We start from the raw sequence: 17785 nt of genomic DNA, 5'->3' as shown, positions 1-17785 counted from the left end.
AAAGAAGTTACAAAGTTTTTTTTTCAAATATTTGAACAAATAAAGTATGACCGTATTATTATAATACTTGTTGCAGTTTAAATTGTACACAAGAAGGTTAGGATAAAAGGTTTGGGGGCTAAAAAAGAGGTCTTCTTTTTCAACCTTCTTATTTTGTAGGTAAGGAATGTGAAGCTTGGCAAGATGAGTTTGTTTAATTCTATGGGAAGCAATAGTAGTTCCCAGCTCTTTCTCAAACCCAAGTCTCTTCCATAACATTATTTGTCATCTTCTTTAGTCATATCTCCTACAAAGCACAAATCATTGAATTATGCCATGAGTGAACTAAAATCATTAGAGTGACACACATCTGTGTTTTAAAAACCTTTAAAGAAAACTGAAGCACAGTATTCAGAATTGGTTTTTCTTTTCTTCTTTTTCTTTAATATTTTATTTATTTATTTGAGAGAGGATGAGTGAGAGAGAGCTTGAGAGAGGAGAAGGTCGCGGGAAGAAGCAGACTCCCCAAGGAGTCCCCCGATGCGGGACTCGATCCTGGAAGTCCGGGATCATGACCTGAGCCGGAGGCAGTCACTCAACCAACTGAGCCACCCAGGCACCCACAGAATTGGTTTTTCTTACAGACCTCTGAACATGGCCACAAGTTTACCATAGAGTAACTTTTGCTTGTCAGACTGTGTAATAATTGGATAATCTGGCAAACTTATTTTAGGTGAAGATGAGACAGACTTTGCTCCCTGCCTGTCCACCTCTACCAAGGAAAAAATGAAAGGTCCATCTAATTTTGTGATGTTACAAAAGAACATCAGTGCGAGAAGTAGATAAAGGAGATAAGCAGGCTTTGGTTGCTTTCATATTTAGCTGGTCCCCATGTTAGAAGACTGCATTCAGTTGATCATTCTTGTAAAATTAAAAAAAAAAAAAAAAGAATCCAGCAAAACACATAGTGTCACAATGTGTATGCATCAGGGACATCAAGGCTAAGACAGACTACCTTTTAATGTACTGTGGATTGTCATTTATGATGCTTTGATTTGCAAGGATTTTATATGTAGTTTCCTGGAGAGTAGAGATATACACTTCTTTTTGGATCCTTTTCGGACATACCCTCTTTAAATATGCACAACGTGTATTCAGATCATTTTTTAAAAAGCTACAGTTTCATATTCTCCAAGGAATCTGACATTGGTCCCCAAGGTGACACAGCATCTATTTTGAAAGAAAAATAATAAACGGGAAGAGCCGGTTCTTTCAACTTGTTTGGAATTTGGACTCTATTAAAATCTAACTGAGATTTTCATAGGTGTTTTGGAAACCATTTCTTTTGAGCTGTTCAAATTGTAATATGACACAGATACAGTCAAAACTGTAAGTTGCCTCTTTAGTTTGATTGTTCTTTTGAAAACAATCTGTAGTAAATATTATTACACAGAACTACATGAAGAGCAAAGAGTATGCATTGAGAAACTGAAATTGCATTTCAGTAATCAATTATTTTCAATTACATGTGACCTCGGAAGAGTTTCTGTGAAGGAAAATACCTAGAGTCGATTTTATTCAAATTCCGGAATTCTTTCCTTTTAAAAAAAATATGCATTCTGATATTTTTGTGTATGTAAATTTTTAACTCTCTAACTCTGTATGTATTAAGGCACATGGCATCCTAAGTAGGACTATATTTAAAAAGTGAGTAATTTTATTTTTATAGCACTGAGTATGACTTCTTTATACTGTGATGAATCTTGCTTTCTGCCTTTTATTTGCATAAGTAAAATCTTCACTTTTGCATCATCATGTATATTTTCTGCATATAATTAACATGAACTTTTTTGACTGTGCAGAGCCGGCTACTTGCCTCAGCATATCCCCCTGGAGATTATCAGATACCTATCTGAGGAGAAGGATTTTCTTCCTTGGCATGCTGCCAGCCGAGCTCTTTATCCCCTTGATAAATTACTGGACCGCATGGAGAAATACAATGTCTTCAATGTAAAAAGACCTATTTTCTTCTTTCTTATTTTCAGATGATGAACTGTTTTCTCATTATCCACTTTATGCAACTGATCCCGAGTTATTTGTGTTTCTTCTTCTAATTTGTATTATCATTTTTGTCCTGATTTTCTGTGCAACACTGATGACAATTACTTGAAGAAGAAATGGAATCTGAGCTACTTTTCATTCTGGCCTAAAAGTGTCAATTAAGCTTAAATGCCTCAGAATTTGAGAACAAATATACATGGCAAATCCTTAAAGTTCAGACTTACTTTCCAAGAGTTAAAGGGCTCTGTGTTCACAAAGGACTTAACCTGGGTAGAGGGATCCCAAAGATCTTAACAAAATATAGACAATTTCAGTAAAGATTCTTAGTCATTATTTTTATCCAAAAGGGCATAGTGAATTCAATTCACTTCCTTAATTAACAAGGATAAGATCAACATTGAGGCGAGAGCCCATTCATAATTGGGTCCAAGGGGATACAGGAGAGCAAACAATAGATAATCCAAATAGACACAAAGACATGACAAACATTCCAAAATGTTACCTGACCAGATTTCCTAAGCTGAAGTCTGGTAAACCAACACTGCATGGCGGACACTACCTAATCTAATTTAATAACCATTTTGAATAAGATTAAGATTAAGTATGGCTAATGAGCTTCTGATTCCTAAATTTCTTATCACCAGTGAGGCTTTGCATATGAGACTATGTCTCTTTGCCTTCTATCTACCTTCGAGCCCTATTTGGGCCCCCTCAGTTATTTTAGGAGTCTGCCCTGTGTTTTATAAAATCCTCCTACGTCTTATGACGACCCATGGGCTCTGCTAATTAACCTCCACATTTGGAATTACTCGAGACTAGAATGCCATGACATGAAGTATGTTTCTGGCCCCCTCCACATTGTCTGATGACCATCAGAGTTGTTTCTTGTTTCCTTATTCCAAGTCTGCATGCAAATACCTCTGTTTTCATATAGTTTTTAAAACTGGAATGATCCTGGCTTGACTGTTCGTTGTCATTAGTTTGGTCTAATCCCTGACAACAGACATGCAAAAAAAATGGGTCGTTATAGTTCTGGTGTAACTTTTATTGGCTAGAGAAAGACTTAGCACACTTCTCTTTTCTCCTTAACAGAGACACTGCCATGTTAAGCTCTGTAAAAGTAAAATACATTTTGGTATATATTTGTACTTTGGAATAGTATTTCATGTCAGACACCTCAATTTCAGTAAAAGTTAAGAGTTGCTTTTACTGTAATTTTGATGCTTTCATTTCTTTGACAAAACTCAAGGACCACATTAAAGTGAGGAGAGCATATTTTATATCGCTGCTAATATTTAAATATATCATTAGCTCAATGGATTTTGACTTTGAAATGCCATATTTTTTACTGAAGAGTGTTCTGTGTATCTCAGATTCAACAGTGCTAGGCTATCGGCTGGGCTTACATCACAGCTTTTCTTTAAGTGTGCTCTGTTGACATGAACTGCATAAATGTTAGGTGCTTATTTTCCACAAGATATGTCTACATACATTTGTATATTTATGTGCATGGATGTCATTGTCACTGTTCCTCAGTGTCCTTGTTTCGCTACCAAAATTTTCATCTAAAATATTGAATACTGCAAATTACTTAATCATTCAATAGGAAGTAAAGAGTAGACATGTACCATTGCAACTGTATCTTATCCTTATTTTCTATATTTGAAACACTAAGCTGGATAAAATTAGAGCCTTTACCATGGCCATCTTTTTACTGATACTTTAAAGTAGGTGCAATTAGAAAATATTTTAATTGTATTATGTAACTGCAATTATCATCATGGAGGGGTTTGAAACTGATATCCTCTTTATTTCCCCTAACCCCCATTTAGGAATATATTTTAAAGCAAGTTGCAACCACGTACATCAAGCTTGGATGGCCAAAAAACAATTTTAATGGATCTCTTGTTCAAGCATCCTACCAACATGAGTACTGTTTTATTTTCTTATTTGCCTCTTTTCCCCCAGAGCTGTACAATAACATATAACTAGTACCATTGCGACTTCAGCAGCATGAGATGATCTTTCTTTCATTCTGCATCTTTCATTTCCCTTTGCTGGGAGGCCTGCTGATGGATAGCACAGTTTCCCCTACCTGGTCCTGAGAACAAAAGCATATCCTTGCCATGCTTCAATGTAAGATCTGCCATTACTGGTAAAAGGGAGATTTGAACCCAGTCCCTCCTCCCCCGTCCCTGCCCGACTGTATTACTGTTCCAGAGAAGACTTGTGACTTGTATTATCCTGAACTTCTTTTCCTCTGCCTGACCATCTCCTCCTCGGCAAAATAGGATTTCTGTATCTGGAAATTATTTTTGGGCTGATTATTTACTTAGCTACTGCTTATGCAATGAGGAACCCTTCCTCTCCAGATAGTAACACTGCTTTTTCATTGTTTTTCCTTTTGATGGTACCTAGAGAGCTCCGGAGAGAAGTTATAATGCTGGCGTGCAGTTTTGGCAACAAACACTGTCACCAACAAGCATCGACGCTTATTTCAGATTGGATTTCCAGCAACAGGAACAGGTAAGTGGAACCAAATCCTGTATTTCTGATATGATTTAATACTGCTTTCAGGTTCTGAGTTGATGCATTGCATTTATCAACGGGAGGAAAACAAGACAAGGAAAAAACACTGTGAAACTGTGTTTCAGGTTCATCGCTTACGAGGCGATCCCATAAAAGCCACAATAGGCTTTCCCCTGGAGTGTTTTGTAGAGTTTTAAATTAACTTTCTTAATCTAGGCTCTTATTCTTCATACATACGGTGCCAGCTTATTTTGAATTTGGGTAGTTTGCTATTCTGTTAGAATAAAATAATTTTATGTAGGCCAGATTCCAAGGTTCTTTATAAAGGTTGTGGTATTTATTTATAAAACAACTGCAAGCGTATGATATAGTAAAACAGTGTAACGTATGTTAATATTAAAAACCAAAAACCAAAAAGGTTATAGAAAAAAATCTACTCTTTTAGTGACCCTTGACAGAGACCTTAAACTTGTATCTTATCTTGGAATTTCACAATACAGGATTTTAATACATAATGTCATGTTAAAATTGTTTAATAGAATTACCTTTGATAAAAATATTATAGTAAATGTCACTTGTTAATGTTAATGATGTTTTAATATTGAATATTAGGCATAAAAAATTGAAGATCATGATCTTTTCACTACAGTTTTTTAAACCTTCTTAGGTATTTTTATATTTCCAAAGACCTTTATGTTCCATTTCTTATTACACTTTGGGCAACTTACAATCACTCCTCCCAGTCTTTGGCCCCTGTGTTAAGGCAAGCCTGATGGGAAAGTTGAGGAGCTGGGGGAGAGTTTATTCAGATGGTGCTAGTTGGCTTGCCTGCATGCAGCTGTGGGCTTGTCCCCAGCTGAGTGGCTGGGATGACTCATGGGAAACAGAGAAAGGGACTTGTTCTAGGCAAATATAGAGAACCACAGAGTGTAATTTGTTCCTACTTAAGGAACAAATTGATTGTTGTCTGGTCAAAAGTTACTTAGGTTTAAATGTAGTAGTTAACTGACTCCAGAGCAAAGCACAGCTATCCTGCTTCACAAATCTGTGAGAGATCTTTCACTGCATTGCTAAGTAATTTGTCACCTTTTTAACCATTGTCTGGTTTGCTCTTTAAATTAACCGTTTCTGGGTTTACCCAGAAGCTAAAGAAGGAAAATATTTTATCACTATCCTCTCTCAGTTGATCCATTATGCACTCAAAGACAGCAGTTAAATTTGTCACGGGTCTTTTCTAGAACTAAAAGTGCTCTCATTTATTAACTTTTACCAATGATTATCCATTTTGCTAAGTCTTCTGAGACCTATTACATCAAATTTGAAAATGTTATAATAAAAGCTTTGTTTTCCTTTTTTCTACCATCTTCTTCAGTTCTACCACATGTATTTAAGGGATGAACTCATAAAAATTCACCCAAAACCAATACATCCAAAATTGTATTAGGATACCTGATCATAAATGCATATGAGAAAAAAAGGTAAAATATATTATTTAAAGATCGTGGTCTCTACCATTTTGTTTTTTATTTGATTAGTCTTTTGTGTGTTTGATTCCTCTTGCTGCAGACACATACCTTTTCTCAGACCTGACAGTTGCTTTTTAGCCCATAAAAGTACAGTTATTGGGAAAATGCTATTTTTTAAATAATTCATTTATTTAACCAAATTTTACTAAGCAATTCTCAATACCAGCTGGTGGCCAGGAAGCAAAGAGGAGGGAGAGCTCAAAATTAGAGAATGCATCTCTATAAATAAAAAGTCATTCTTTGAAGCAAGAGCTCAGCACATGACAGTGTGAAGTAAGAAGGGAGGACTCTGCTTTGGGGGAATTACATTCATCCTCAAGAGGATGAGCAGGATCCTGCTGGGACTAGGAGGGCAGGCGAGACCGGGGCAGGTGCATGAATACTTAAGTCAGGGGTGGGGAGTGCAGGGGGCGTGGATGGGGTTTCCAGGCAGAGGGAAGGTACACAGATTGATGTTTAGTTGAACGAGTGTAGTAAATTTCGGTCTGTGAATTTGAACAACCCGTCACTTCCAAAATTCCCTTATACATGAAAGTTTATGCATGAGGTATCAGTTCATTTCGGTTTTGATAACTCTGCCACTTATTTATGGCAAAGTAACTAAACTTGGGTCCAATACTTGAAGGTTCTTTCATTCTTTCCTTCATCATTTGTATGTTCTCCTTCTTTGCTTTCTTCTGTAACTGGCTAAGTAAACACGCTAAGTGGAACTAACGCTGTGTTTCTAAGATTTGCCCAACCAGCTGTAGGATGTGTCCCTGCATACACAAGGGACTTCCCGCAGTGAGGGTACAGGGTACTCTCTGAGCTACCTGTGTGTGAGGACCAGAGATTTAACCTGTATTTTTTTTTTTCAGTGACAGCTTAATAATAAAACAATTGTGTGATCCTGTAGTTGTTTCTGAGATTAACTTTCTTAAATCAAGTCAGTAAAGGGGAGGGGAAGGTTTCTTTTTAAATGTGCCTGAAGCAACACACCAGTCAGTTGCATTTGTTTGCTTGCTTTTTGTCTCATAGGACCCTTAAAAATCATCTCTAAGAAAAGCCTCCCAAGGTAATGCAATAGGGTACTTACAAAATGGTTTGGGAGATGCTGTGTATGTATGCTGATAAATTTAAAAGACAGTGAGTCATGGAAGTTCGCAGGGATTGCAAATCTGGGGTGCTGTGCTTTTTTTTTTTTTTTAAGGATTTATTTATTTATTTAAGTGACAGAGAGAGAGAGAGAGAGAGAGAACGAACACAAGCAGGGGGAGTGGGAGAGGGAGAAGCAGACTTCCTGCAAAGCAGAGAGCCTGATGGGGCTCTATCCCAGGACGCTTGATGACTGAGCCACCCAGGAGCCTCTGTGCTATTTTACAGCTGATCTTGATATGCTGGGGAGATAGGTCCAAGGGCGAGGTGGGATTCAGGAAGATCGAATGGATATGAAATTTGGTCTAGGGAAAGGTAAAGGAACCAAAAAGTGCCTTGCAAAGCTAGAGACAGTAGCAGCAGAGAGAGAGAAAAACTCAAGAATTCCAGTGAATGATAAATTGAATGATTCCACATGTTAATATATTCAAATGCTGCAGTGTGTTGAATTGTAATGGTGATGTCATGCTTCAAAAGGGATGAGCTACATTCAGGTCTTGTTAGGCTGTGATTTGGGGACTGAGTTCAGCAGAACACCACATCTCAGAAAAGAGACAAATTGCCAAGCATTCAGCAGAGAACAATACAAATGATAAAAAAGATCTTGAAAACACGAGCTGCAAGAGGAGGTTATGAGACCTGAAAATTTCATTCTAAAAAAAAATAACATAGAGAAGATGATAGCCTTTTGTAAGTATAAAAAATGTAATAAAAGGGACAGAAATTGGTTTCTTTCACAGATTAGCACAAATAAACAAGAAATAATAGGCGTAAGCTTCACTGAGTAAAATGTAGGGATTATATTATTACTGTAGGTAAATTACTATTTGAAGATTTTGTATTAAAACACTATTGAGATTGTACAATTAACTATACAGAGATCACAATATGGTATAATGGTTTTTTTTAATAAGCAATTTATTCCAAAATTAAATGTGTGTCAATAGTAACACAGCCTCTTAATTTTGTGATAATGTATTATTTTTCAAATAATGTTAAAAGATACAATTTAAAGCTTTAAGCCCATATGGAACAAAGATTTAAAGTATTTAATTTTTAAAAAGTATTCAGTAGATACTGATATCCATTCCCTAGCAGATTAATTGATAACTGGTATTCACTCTACTTAAAAAATATCCTGAAACCATGGGATACCTTCTACATTATGAGAGATCAAAAATGTATATTGAATTGAAATGAATTGGAAATCAGTTTGAAAATGGAAAAATTAAGGTCCTTCCATACTAAAAATTACGAGTAGAGGACCATCTCTGGAACTTGGTGACATACATAATACATAAACGTCCATACTCATGCAATTCATTATAATGTTACTGGTATTATTGTCTTTAATGATGATCATAATGAAAGATATATTTATTTATTGAGTGGTTGGTATGTTACAGGCATCGGACCAACTGCTTTTTGTGCACGATCTCATTGTTTTTATTTCATTTTTATAGACGACAAATCCAAAACTCTCAAAGGTTATATACAACTTGCCAAGGTTATGTGACAGCAGGCAGTGGATCTGGGCTTCCTTTCCCAGGCTGCCTGCTCTTCTAACCCGACCGCATGTGATGCTGTGGAGGAATATCAAATTACCATATATTGGTAATATATATTTGTTCAGAAATGATTTAAAAAAGAAGAAAGGAAAAAAAAGACACCCCCCAGAACTTAAATACTCTCTGCACCGAGTATAAGCCGTAGTTGAATGCAGGTTGTGCTCACGAGATAAGAATCACTGGGAGGGCCTGTAAAACAGGTTGCTGTACCCCACCCCCAGAGTTCTGTTTCAGTAGGTTGAATGGGGCCCAAGAATTTGTATTCAAGACAAGTTCCCGTGTGAGGCTGATGCTGCTGGTCTGGGGACCACTCTTTGAGAACCACTGGTGTAGGGAAAAGCTACTATCATCAAAGACACCAGTGATCAAAATGCAGCTGGGCCACTCACTGACCTGAGGAAAACCACTTGGTTTCATCATCTGAAAAATGGCGGTCATAAGACTAACCAAACAAGTCATAAGCATTAGACAAAAATGCCTATTTATTATTTGGCTTTTATAGGAAATAATAAACTTGAATCATCTTTGGAGCTGGCCTTCTACTTGTTTTGACCATACAGGTGGGTGCTGTGAGTTTGGAATAGGGGAGTAGGAATAAGTAGAGAACAGAGCAGTACGGAACATGTAGAGAATGCCTTCATTATCAGATCTCTGTAAGTTTAGAGGTTATAAGCACGTGACCTGTAACATAGACTATACACAAACTATTACCATAGAGATTGTCAAACAGGAGCATGGGATGTTTTCCCTTTTCCTCCTGCTTTAAAAAATACTGCCTGGCTTGGCCTCCAGGCCGATGTTTCATTTTCCTCCCTCCTCTTCACCTGCTGGTCATGTCCCTCCATCAGCCACAGCTCATTGTATCTCACAGGTAAAGAGCTCCAGTTCAGCTCCCTTCCTTTGTGTCTCTCTCTGCCCATCAATGTTCACTTTCCTTCTCTGAGAACACAAAGGAGGACAGACAAAAGGCTCTTTTTGCTATAGTCTGTATATCTGGTTCAGAAACCTCATGTATTCTTCCCCTAAAAACATGGATCCTAAGTTATTATCCATGTTCCCAAATTATTATGGTCCTATGCCCCTTGTTCTGTACACTGCTTTTTGTATCCTTCTTACTATGAGCTGTCCTACTATAAATTTTCACAGGCTGTAGTTATACCAGCCAGACCAGCCGTTTTCATGTTCAGCTTCCAGCATATGCATTTCTCAGACAAGTGAAGCCAGTAGGGCATCTTTAGGGAGTAAGGGGAAGGACGGGACTGCCCACAACTCCCTGGGTTGGGGTGAGGAATTAGGTTTGCTCCTAATTGTAATTGTGATGTTATTAGACATCCAGGTTGTCATTAGACAGCTGTGGCTTTAGAGGAGTCTGTGTTTACTCCACATCCCCCCAACCCCTGCCCCACCATTTCTAAAGCAAGGGCATTACCCCCAAATCTCCAGGGCTTACATTAGATGTAACAGTCCAAAATTTTGTACTCCCTGTCCATGAACATAAATCATATCAATATTATGCTACAGTTGCTTGGTTATTATATAGTGTAAAGGATGTGTTTTCATTTAGTCACCTATTCAGTTAAGTGTGTATCGAGCAGCTAAGACATGTCAGCACTGTGCTGGACACTTGGAAGGCAAAGTTCTTTCATTCAACTAGTGCCCGCCCCTGCTACTTCCTTGGCATTGAGAATATGTGGTTATGTCCTGACATATCTTAAAGATTTATGGTGGAAGCAGGGAGAGAGTGTAGGAGGGAAACAGAAATTGTTTGAAAAGAAATTGTTCAGGTTAACACACACCGAAAAATGAAACTCAGAGAAGTGCAACGAAGAAGTCTGGGGTGTTCTGAGAGAATGTCATGGGAACTGGACTAGATCAGAGAGACCAGGGGAAAACTTCCAGCCCTGAGAGCTAGTGGTGAAAATGAAGAGGACATACTTGAGCATGACCTACGGAAGAGAGAGAGGAGTTAATGATCGCTTGCATATAAATGGTAAAAAAGGAAGGGATTAAAGACAGTCCATTAGAATAATCCCATAGAGCTCAAACATTTATACATACGAATGGCCAAAGATAACATTTTCTAGTCTCTATCCAAAACTCTTCATCATACATGTAAATAATTGCAAGGTTTTACCTTTCAGCATATTATAAATAGACATTTTTTTTAAACAAAATTCTTTCTAACCCCTAAATGTATCCAATGGAATTGAAACACCCTAGCTACTTATACCCACCATTGGCCATTTAAAAATATGAATTACGTTCTTCCTTAACTCTCTAATTTTATATTATTCTTTTCTCCTCCCCCAAATTATATTCTAATATATTTTTCCTAGAGAATCCTTTTTGGATCACTCTATCATACTTTTCTGCAATAGGAAATATATACATACAGACACATACACACATCATTTCTTCATGTCATAATATCTTATGTTAATTTTTTTCAATATTAAGTTTTCATTACAACGGTTACTTGTATATAGTTGAATAACATAATACATAAATTACACAAATACAACTCTTAACATAAATACAAACTCTGGTAAGTAATTTCCAAACATAAAAATTGTTAAATATAAACGTTTAAAATTGAGATTAGCTTTTTTTTCCCAACCAGTTTATATATTCACAGACAAATATTACTTACAGCTAGAATGAGAAGAGCTTCACCATCAATTCCATTTGATTTTTATGTTAAAGAACTGAGAAACTTTATACATAAAAATAAGTAGACAGGAATGGAAGGTATTTTGTTATAGTTCTTTTGTCTTTCCAAGTGTTGTGCCAAAAATTACATAGTAATCTATCACCACAATTTTTAAATTATCACCTGACAACTTGATTAGGGCTTTCTTCAATTCTGATGGAAGCAAAGAATTTAAAAAAATTGAAAACTCATTTTCTAGATATCAACACCAATATTTAGAATTTTTATTTGATATTGCAGTACAGTGTACTCTCAGAAGATACGAGATGAGTGAATGAGAAATACACCTTTCTCCTGGAAAGTGAGGGAGAATGAGAGACAGGTTTTTATGAAGAAAGAAGTATCCATAGGCAAGCTTAGATTGTGGAATTTGGTTGTTGTCAAAGTCTCTTTAGATATTCTTTAAGAAGTCTGTCCTTACTCCCAGACATAGAAATGCCTATGTCTGGGGGTAAGGAAGGCCTTGACACTAGGCGGTGGGTGGAAATGGAAAGAACGAGTGACGGATTCGATGGTTTAGAGAGAGAGGGTAACAGGAGAGCAAAAGCAAAGAATTGAGAAATCACACTGTTGAATCGTTGGGTATTATCCAGACATGAGTTGTGGCCCTTGAAGCTTTACATTTACAGTGTCTTCTGAAACTCGTTTTATTCCCTCTGCCAATGTTTGTATTTTTAAATTTATTATTAATCCTTTTTCCCTTGAGTACAAAGAATTTTATCTATTTGAAGATAGAGATCTATCTGTAGCTATAAATATCTAAAAACAGTGGATAGTCTAAAAACACGTCTGGACTTTCTTCTTATAAATATGTCCCCAGAAACCTGTACAATTCTTAAAACTTATTTCTCCTTAAAAAAAAAAAAATCCCACTATTTCCACTCTATCTTACCTTACAAAATAGGCAGTTTATATCTTAGTTTCAGAATAGTTTTCATGATTTTCTCATACATCTTTAAAAACTTATAGCATTATTTTTCTACATTAAACCAAACCTGCTTTTACAAGTCATGTAGCTCTTTAACTCCTAACACCTGGGCTATAAACTGTTCTTTTTTTTCATCAGAATATCAGAACTTATTTCATTTTTAATTTCTAAGAGTTTAGGAAGGATGCTGTAAAAGGTAGTCCTGTTCTCAGTAGACTAGGTTGAGAAACTTAAAACTCGCTGACCTCTACTCTGAGTCATTCACATTTTTACTTGCATGTGAGATAACACAGCATCATGTACTGTCATTTTTTGCCTTATTTTGCACTGTCCACAGTTGGGGTCCTATTAATAGAGAACTTCGTGCAATATCTACCCTGAACATTCTTCATAACAGACCCACTGAGGTGAGGGGGAAAATGTAGTGAATTACCTATTGGAATGTTCGTAAGGCTGATTTTTTTTTTTTTAAAGTACTTTCAGCTAGTTTTCCCTAATGCAAATTGGAGCACACATATTTTTTACTTTTATCATTTACTTGGAAAATAAACCTTAAGCGGTAATCACCTCCCTTCCATTATCTTTCTGCCTAGTAATTGTATATTTCAGTAGTTTTGGCCAGTCACCTGGTTCTGAATGGTTGCCTGTGTAACCGTAGCCCAGGCATTTAAAAATTGCTCATGAGGGCGCCTGGGTGGCTCAGTGGGTTAAGCCGCTGCCTTCGGCTCAGGTCATGATCTCAGGGTCCTGGGATCGAGTCCCGCATCGGGCTCTCTGCTTGGCAGGGAGCCTGCTTCCCTCTCTCTCTCTGCCTGCCTCTCCATCTACTTGTGATTTCTCTCTGTCAAATAAATAAATAAAATCTTTAAAAAAAAAAAAGTTGCTCATGAAAATATTTAAAGTAGAAAGTGGTATGGGAACCTCTGGAATAATTCACAATTGCCATCAAAATCATCACTGTCATTAACATCTTATCAATTTATCCCTCTGTAGTTCTTCAAAGCTAAGACATATTTACTATGCCGCACCCCTCCCTCATTGTGACCCATGCAGTGTTCCAGGGCTATGTTCCTCTGTCCACTCTTGGATAATGGGGTATCTGGTTATGAGTCCACTTGGTGTTTAGCTTTCAACTTTATTTCTAAAATAAAATAGTATTGCACATTTCTTCCATCGTAATATATCTCCTTAATCTAATCAAAATTAATTGAGACTCATACACTACTTGATTCATGTACTAAATACATCTTGAGCCTCTGTCGCATTTCAGGCATCATACTAAAAAACACCAGATATCCAGTGATGAACAAAAGGACACAGTTTCTGCCTTCCTGGAGCTTACAGTCCGGTCGGGTAGACGGAGAGTAATCAGAGGTCATACAAACACTTTAAGACTTTAACTGTATTAAGAAGCCAGAAGGGAGATTTCTAAGAAAAGGACAGTTTGACCTGACAGTGAGATTGACACACCTGCAGAGGGACAACTGACTTGAGGCCTACAGGAAAAATACACATTCATCAGTCAGAGCAAGAAAGGAGATGTCCCCCCACCCAACAAACAAACAAACAAACAAACAAAAACAGTGTGCAAGAATAGCCTTCTTTCTGAACATCATTACTCAAGATTAAAGTCTTGGTACTTTCCAAAGGCATAACTATTTGGGCAGAATCTATACTAATCCAAGGACATCCTTTGGAAGTCTTGCAACTTTTTTTTTCAGCTAATCATGTTTGTTTTGTTTTTATTTGCTGAGAAGAGCAAAAATCCCAGTTAATTGATTATGCACCTTCATCAGAGCTTTAGGGAACCGCTCTTCTAAAAGAGTATACTATTAAACAAAAATGTTTTGGAAAATCTATGTAGAAGAAGGATAATATATGAAGTGTAGTGAATTCCTTTGTCAAAGTAGAAATCTCCTTCATAACCAGTGATGCTGTGTGATTTGCCATTTGTGGAAGTAGAGGTCATCTGTTAAGGTTACTCAAGTAATGGCTACACCTGTCTGCAGAAGAGGGTTGCAGTAGCTCTCTTTTCCAAAGCTCCTCTGGAATCACACTGAGAGGTCCACTTTTCCTTGCCATTAGGAGAATTCGATACATGCTGGCTTAGTTCAGTCTGTCATGGGATAAATATTTGACTAAATGACCTCCTTGAGGCACTAACGAATCTGGATGTATTTTTTTTAATTTACTTCTTGGTGTAGCAGAGACTTTGCCTTGAGAGCTAATATAACGTCAGTAAGTGCATATTTCTATTCATTTTCATATAGTCATATTTAGCTTCTAATCTAAATACACTAACGATTTTATATTCTAATTTAAAATGCAGAAATAATCCTACACTTGTTTTCTTTTTCCTGACACTTTGGACTTTTTCCTGACATTTTACTTAAAAAAAAAAAATTCTATTACCGTCATGCATAGAAGCAAATAGTCAATAGTATTTTTTTAAGGTATTTTAATTTTTACAGAAGCATGCTTTTGAAGGTGACTTGATTTAATTTAACAGTTTTTCTTTTCAGTGTAATTGGTTTTTCCCCCATTTCTGCCAATAGTAATTTTCCTATCATGTTAGTATTGTTTGCATGATATTATACCAACTTCAGGCAAAACACTATTGAACTTTTGTGTCATCTATCAAAAGATATGCTTATTGATTAGTTATAGAATAGCTCTATTTTAACCGGCTGACTGTTTGTCACAATACAAGTGCTAAGTGAATATGGATTTCCATGGGCAACACAGGGAGCAATGTTGATTAACTCACAGTAGTGATCACTATTATTTACTAAGCCAGAGCAGGAGCACCAATAAAAATATTTGCAGCTTCCAAAACATTCTTACTTACTCACAGATAGTGGATTACAGTAATGGATTCAGATTCAGGTTTATGGTAACTTTTACCAACCACTATAAAGAAGAAATTTCCCCCACATTTTCCAAAAATAATATAAGCACCGAGAAGAGTCCTTCAGCAACATTAGCAACATAACCTTTTTGTTTATTTTTTCTCTCCAAGATTAAGACTTAGGACTGATTCTATACACATAATTCATTCTAGCTCAAAATGAAAATGAAAATAATTTAGGTTTGTCTTTCTAATGATAGTGTGATATTGTTTACTTAATATTGTGATAACGTTGATGGAGAATGCTCTGCAAGGATCAAATATTGTTTTGTGATATATAGACCTATCTTAAATTTTGTGAGATACATATACATATCTATCTACCTATATATCTTAAAATACCTACACATGAAAAAGAACATTGATGACTTGTAATCACAGGAAAAATAAAAACAGATGCATGCACTGTAGTGGGTTGAATAGTGGCCTCTAAAAGATATGTCTGAATCCTAATTGCAATCTGTTAATATGACCTTATTTGGAAATAGGTTTGCAATGAACTCATGTGGATTGAGGGTAAACCCTAAATCCCGTGATGATGGTACTCACAACAGACAGAAGAGAAGACGCAGAGAGCCACAGAGGGAAGCTCATGTGACGACAGAGGTAGAAACTGAAGAAATGGGTTTGTAAACCAAAGCATGCCAAGGATTGCTGGAGGCACAGGAACTAGAAGAGAGGCATAGAGCAGATTCTGTGGAGCCTCCGGAAGCAAGCAATCCTGCTGACACCTTGACTTTAGACTTCTGGCCATGGGAACTGGGGAGGAATAAATTTCTGTTGTTTTAAGCCATCAAGTTTGTGGTAGTTTGTTAGGGCAGTCTAGTACCTCTTATTCAAAATTTAGTTTATAATCAATGTTTTGCTTTTTCTTTCTTTGATAGAATATCAAGGGTCACTACAGATAGCAAGTTCAACTTTTAACTTTCACTCACTTCTTCCTGCTCTTAAGATTCTCATCAAGAATGAGCTACTGAGAAGCCAGTTCTTATTTATCACAAAAATTCAACAAAACTGCCATCATCAGTGCTCATGGAATTATTTTTGTAAATGTGTAAAGAAATATATGGGAGTGCTCATTGCTATGAAAATAGAATAATTATGTAGAGATAGCTCCTAAAATTCACAGCAAAGAACCTGTGCTCATGTTTTAGGATCCCTTCTAAATGTCTTAAAAGAGACTCTTCTTTTTTCTTTTTCATGATTTGGGATTCTTTTTATAGTTAAAAAAAATCAAATAGAAAAAAATTCTCGTGACTTGTATTTTATTTTCATATATATACATAAAATAAACATTGCTTGTTGTATTCTGCAGTATAGAATGCAGGCATCCAATGTACACTGTACTTTGTTCTCTTCATACACGTCAGTGCTATAGCCAGTACCTGCCGGTTACATGTATATGTGCATATATACATTTGTTATTTCAGAAAAATCATAAAACTGGTGTTTTTCTTAGATTTATCATCTTCCAATGCAAAATATGTCTTTTGCCTTATTTTATAACTTTGCCATTTGCACTTGTGATTGCCCTTTCCTCCAGAACCCAGATTGTCAGGGTTTTTCCCTGCAATAATTTTCTGTTACCTTATATAACAGGAATATATAACAGGAATAAATTATCGTTAACTATTTTTAATTATCAGATTTAATTATATCTATCCTTATTCCTTAAAAACACACACATACACATATATGAAGTTTCCCGTGGATGTCACTGCTTTTTCATAGGAGGGTCAAAGTGAAACCGTAGAACATATAGGATTTGATATAAATAAGAATATTTTTCTATTTTTAGAAAGCAATATTTTTTTTTTTTGTAGTGAATCTGCCAGTTAAATCTCTGAAAACCTGACAATTCCATGTTGGTTAGGGTGTGTGTACACACACACACACACACACACACAGTAGAATTTACTTTGGCTAAAGTAAAATCTATTTTTAGTTGAGGACCTTGCTAGTGAGAAAAATACATTACTTACTGCTCTGCATCACAGCTTAGTGGTTATCCTAAAAAATTAACTGAATTGCTGTAGTTGATTCTTCCCAGGCTGGAGAAACAGCCTTGTTAACCTGAGTGACCTTGACAGTGCATTAGAAATGAAAGTAAACCGCATTTGCACAGGCCCTCCCATTTATAGAAGTAGTATTTTGATGGATACAATAAATCTATGTAATTTTCAACCTTTCTTTGAAGAATACAGAAGACAATGAGTGTTGCTATAAATTATAGCAGTAAGAGTTAGTTGTCAAGGTGGAGCCCAATGTCATCAGGTAGGGTTTTTACAAACACTCAGGCCTGGGTCATGATTTGAATGAGAAGAGAGCTTATGGATTGGACTGCTGATGTTACCAATGTGTCATTATCTTGTGTCGTCATAGTCAGTCATAATTAGGCATATTTTGGATTGGCAGATGGTAAATCTAATCTTGTGTCTTCAC

General features: G+C 36.4%; 1 protein-coding gene across 1 annotated transcript in view; it reads left to right on the top strand.

Moving 5' to 3' along the window:
* TRHDE (thyrotropin releasing hormone degrading enzyme) overlaps positions 1-17785 on the top strand; it is a 380043-nt gene that overhangs the window by 341215 nt on the left and 21043 nt on the right. Inside the window, exons 13-15 of the mRNA XM_044227809.1 lie at positions 1842-1989; positions 3873-3970; positions 4459-4566. Of these exons, the coding sequence (XP_044083744.1) occupies positions 1842-1989; positions 3873-3970; positions 4459-4566 (354 nt within the window). The remainder of the gene's footprint in view (positions 1-1841; positions 1990-3872; positions 3971-4458; positions 4567-17785) is intronic.

This window comes from Neovison vison, chromosome 12, assembly GCF_020171115.1.
Source record: "Neovison vison isolate M4711 chromosome 12, ASM_NN_V1, whole genome shotgun sequence".
In the NCBI taxonomy this organism is placed as follows: domain Eukaryota; kingdom Metazoa; phylum Chordata; class Mammalia; order Carnivora; family Mustelidae; genus Neogale; species Neogale vison.
Note: the sequence above shows the minus strand (reverse complement) of the source record. Positions and strands in the feature narration are given on the sequence as shown.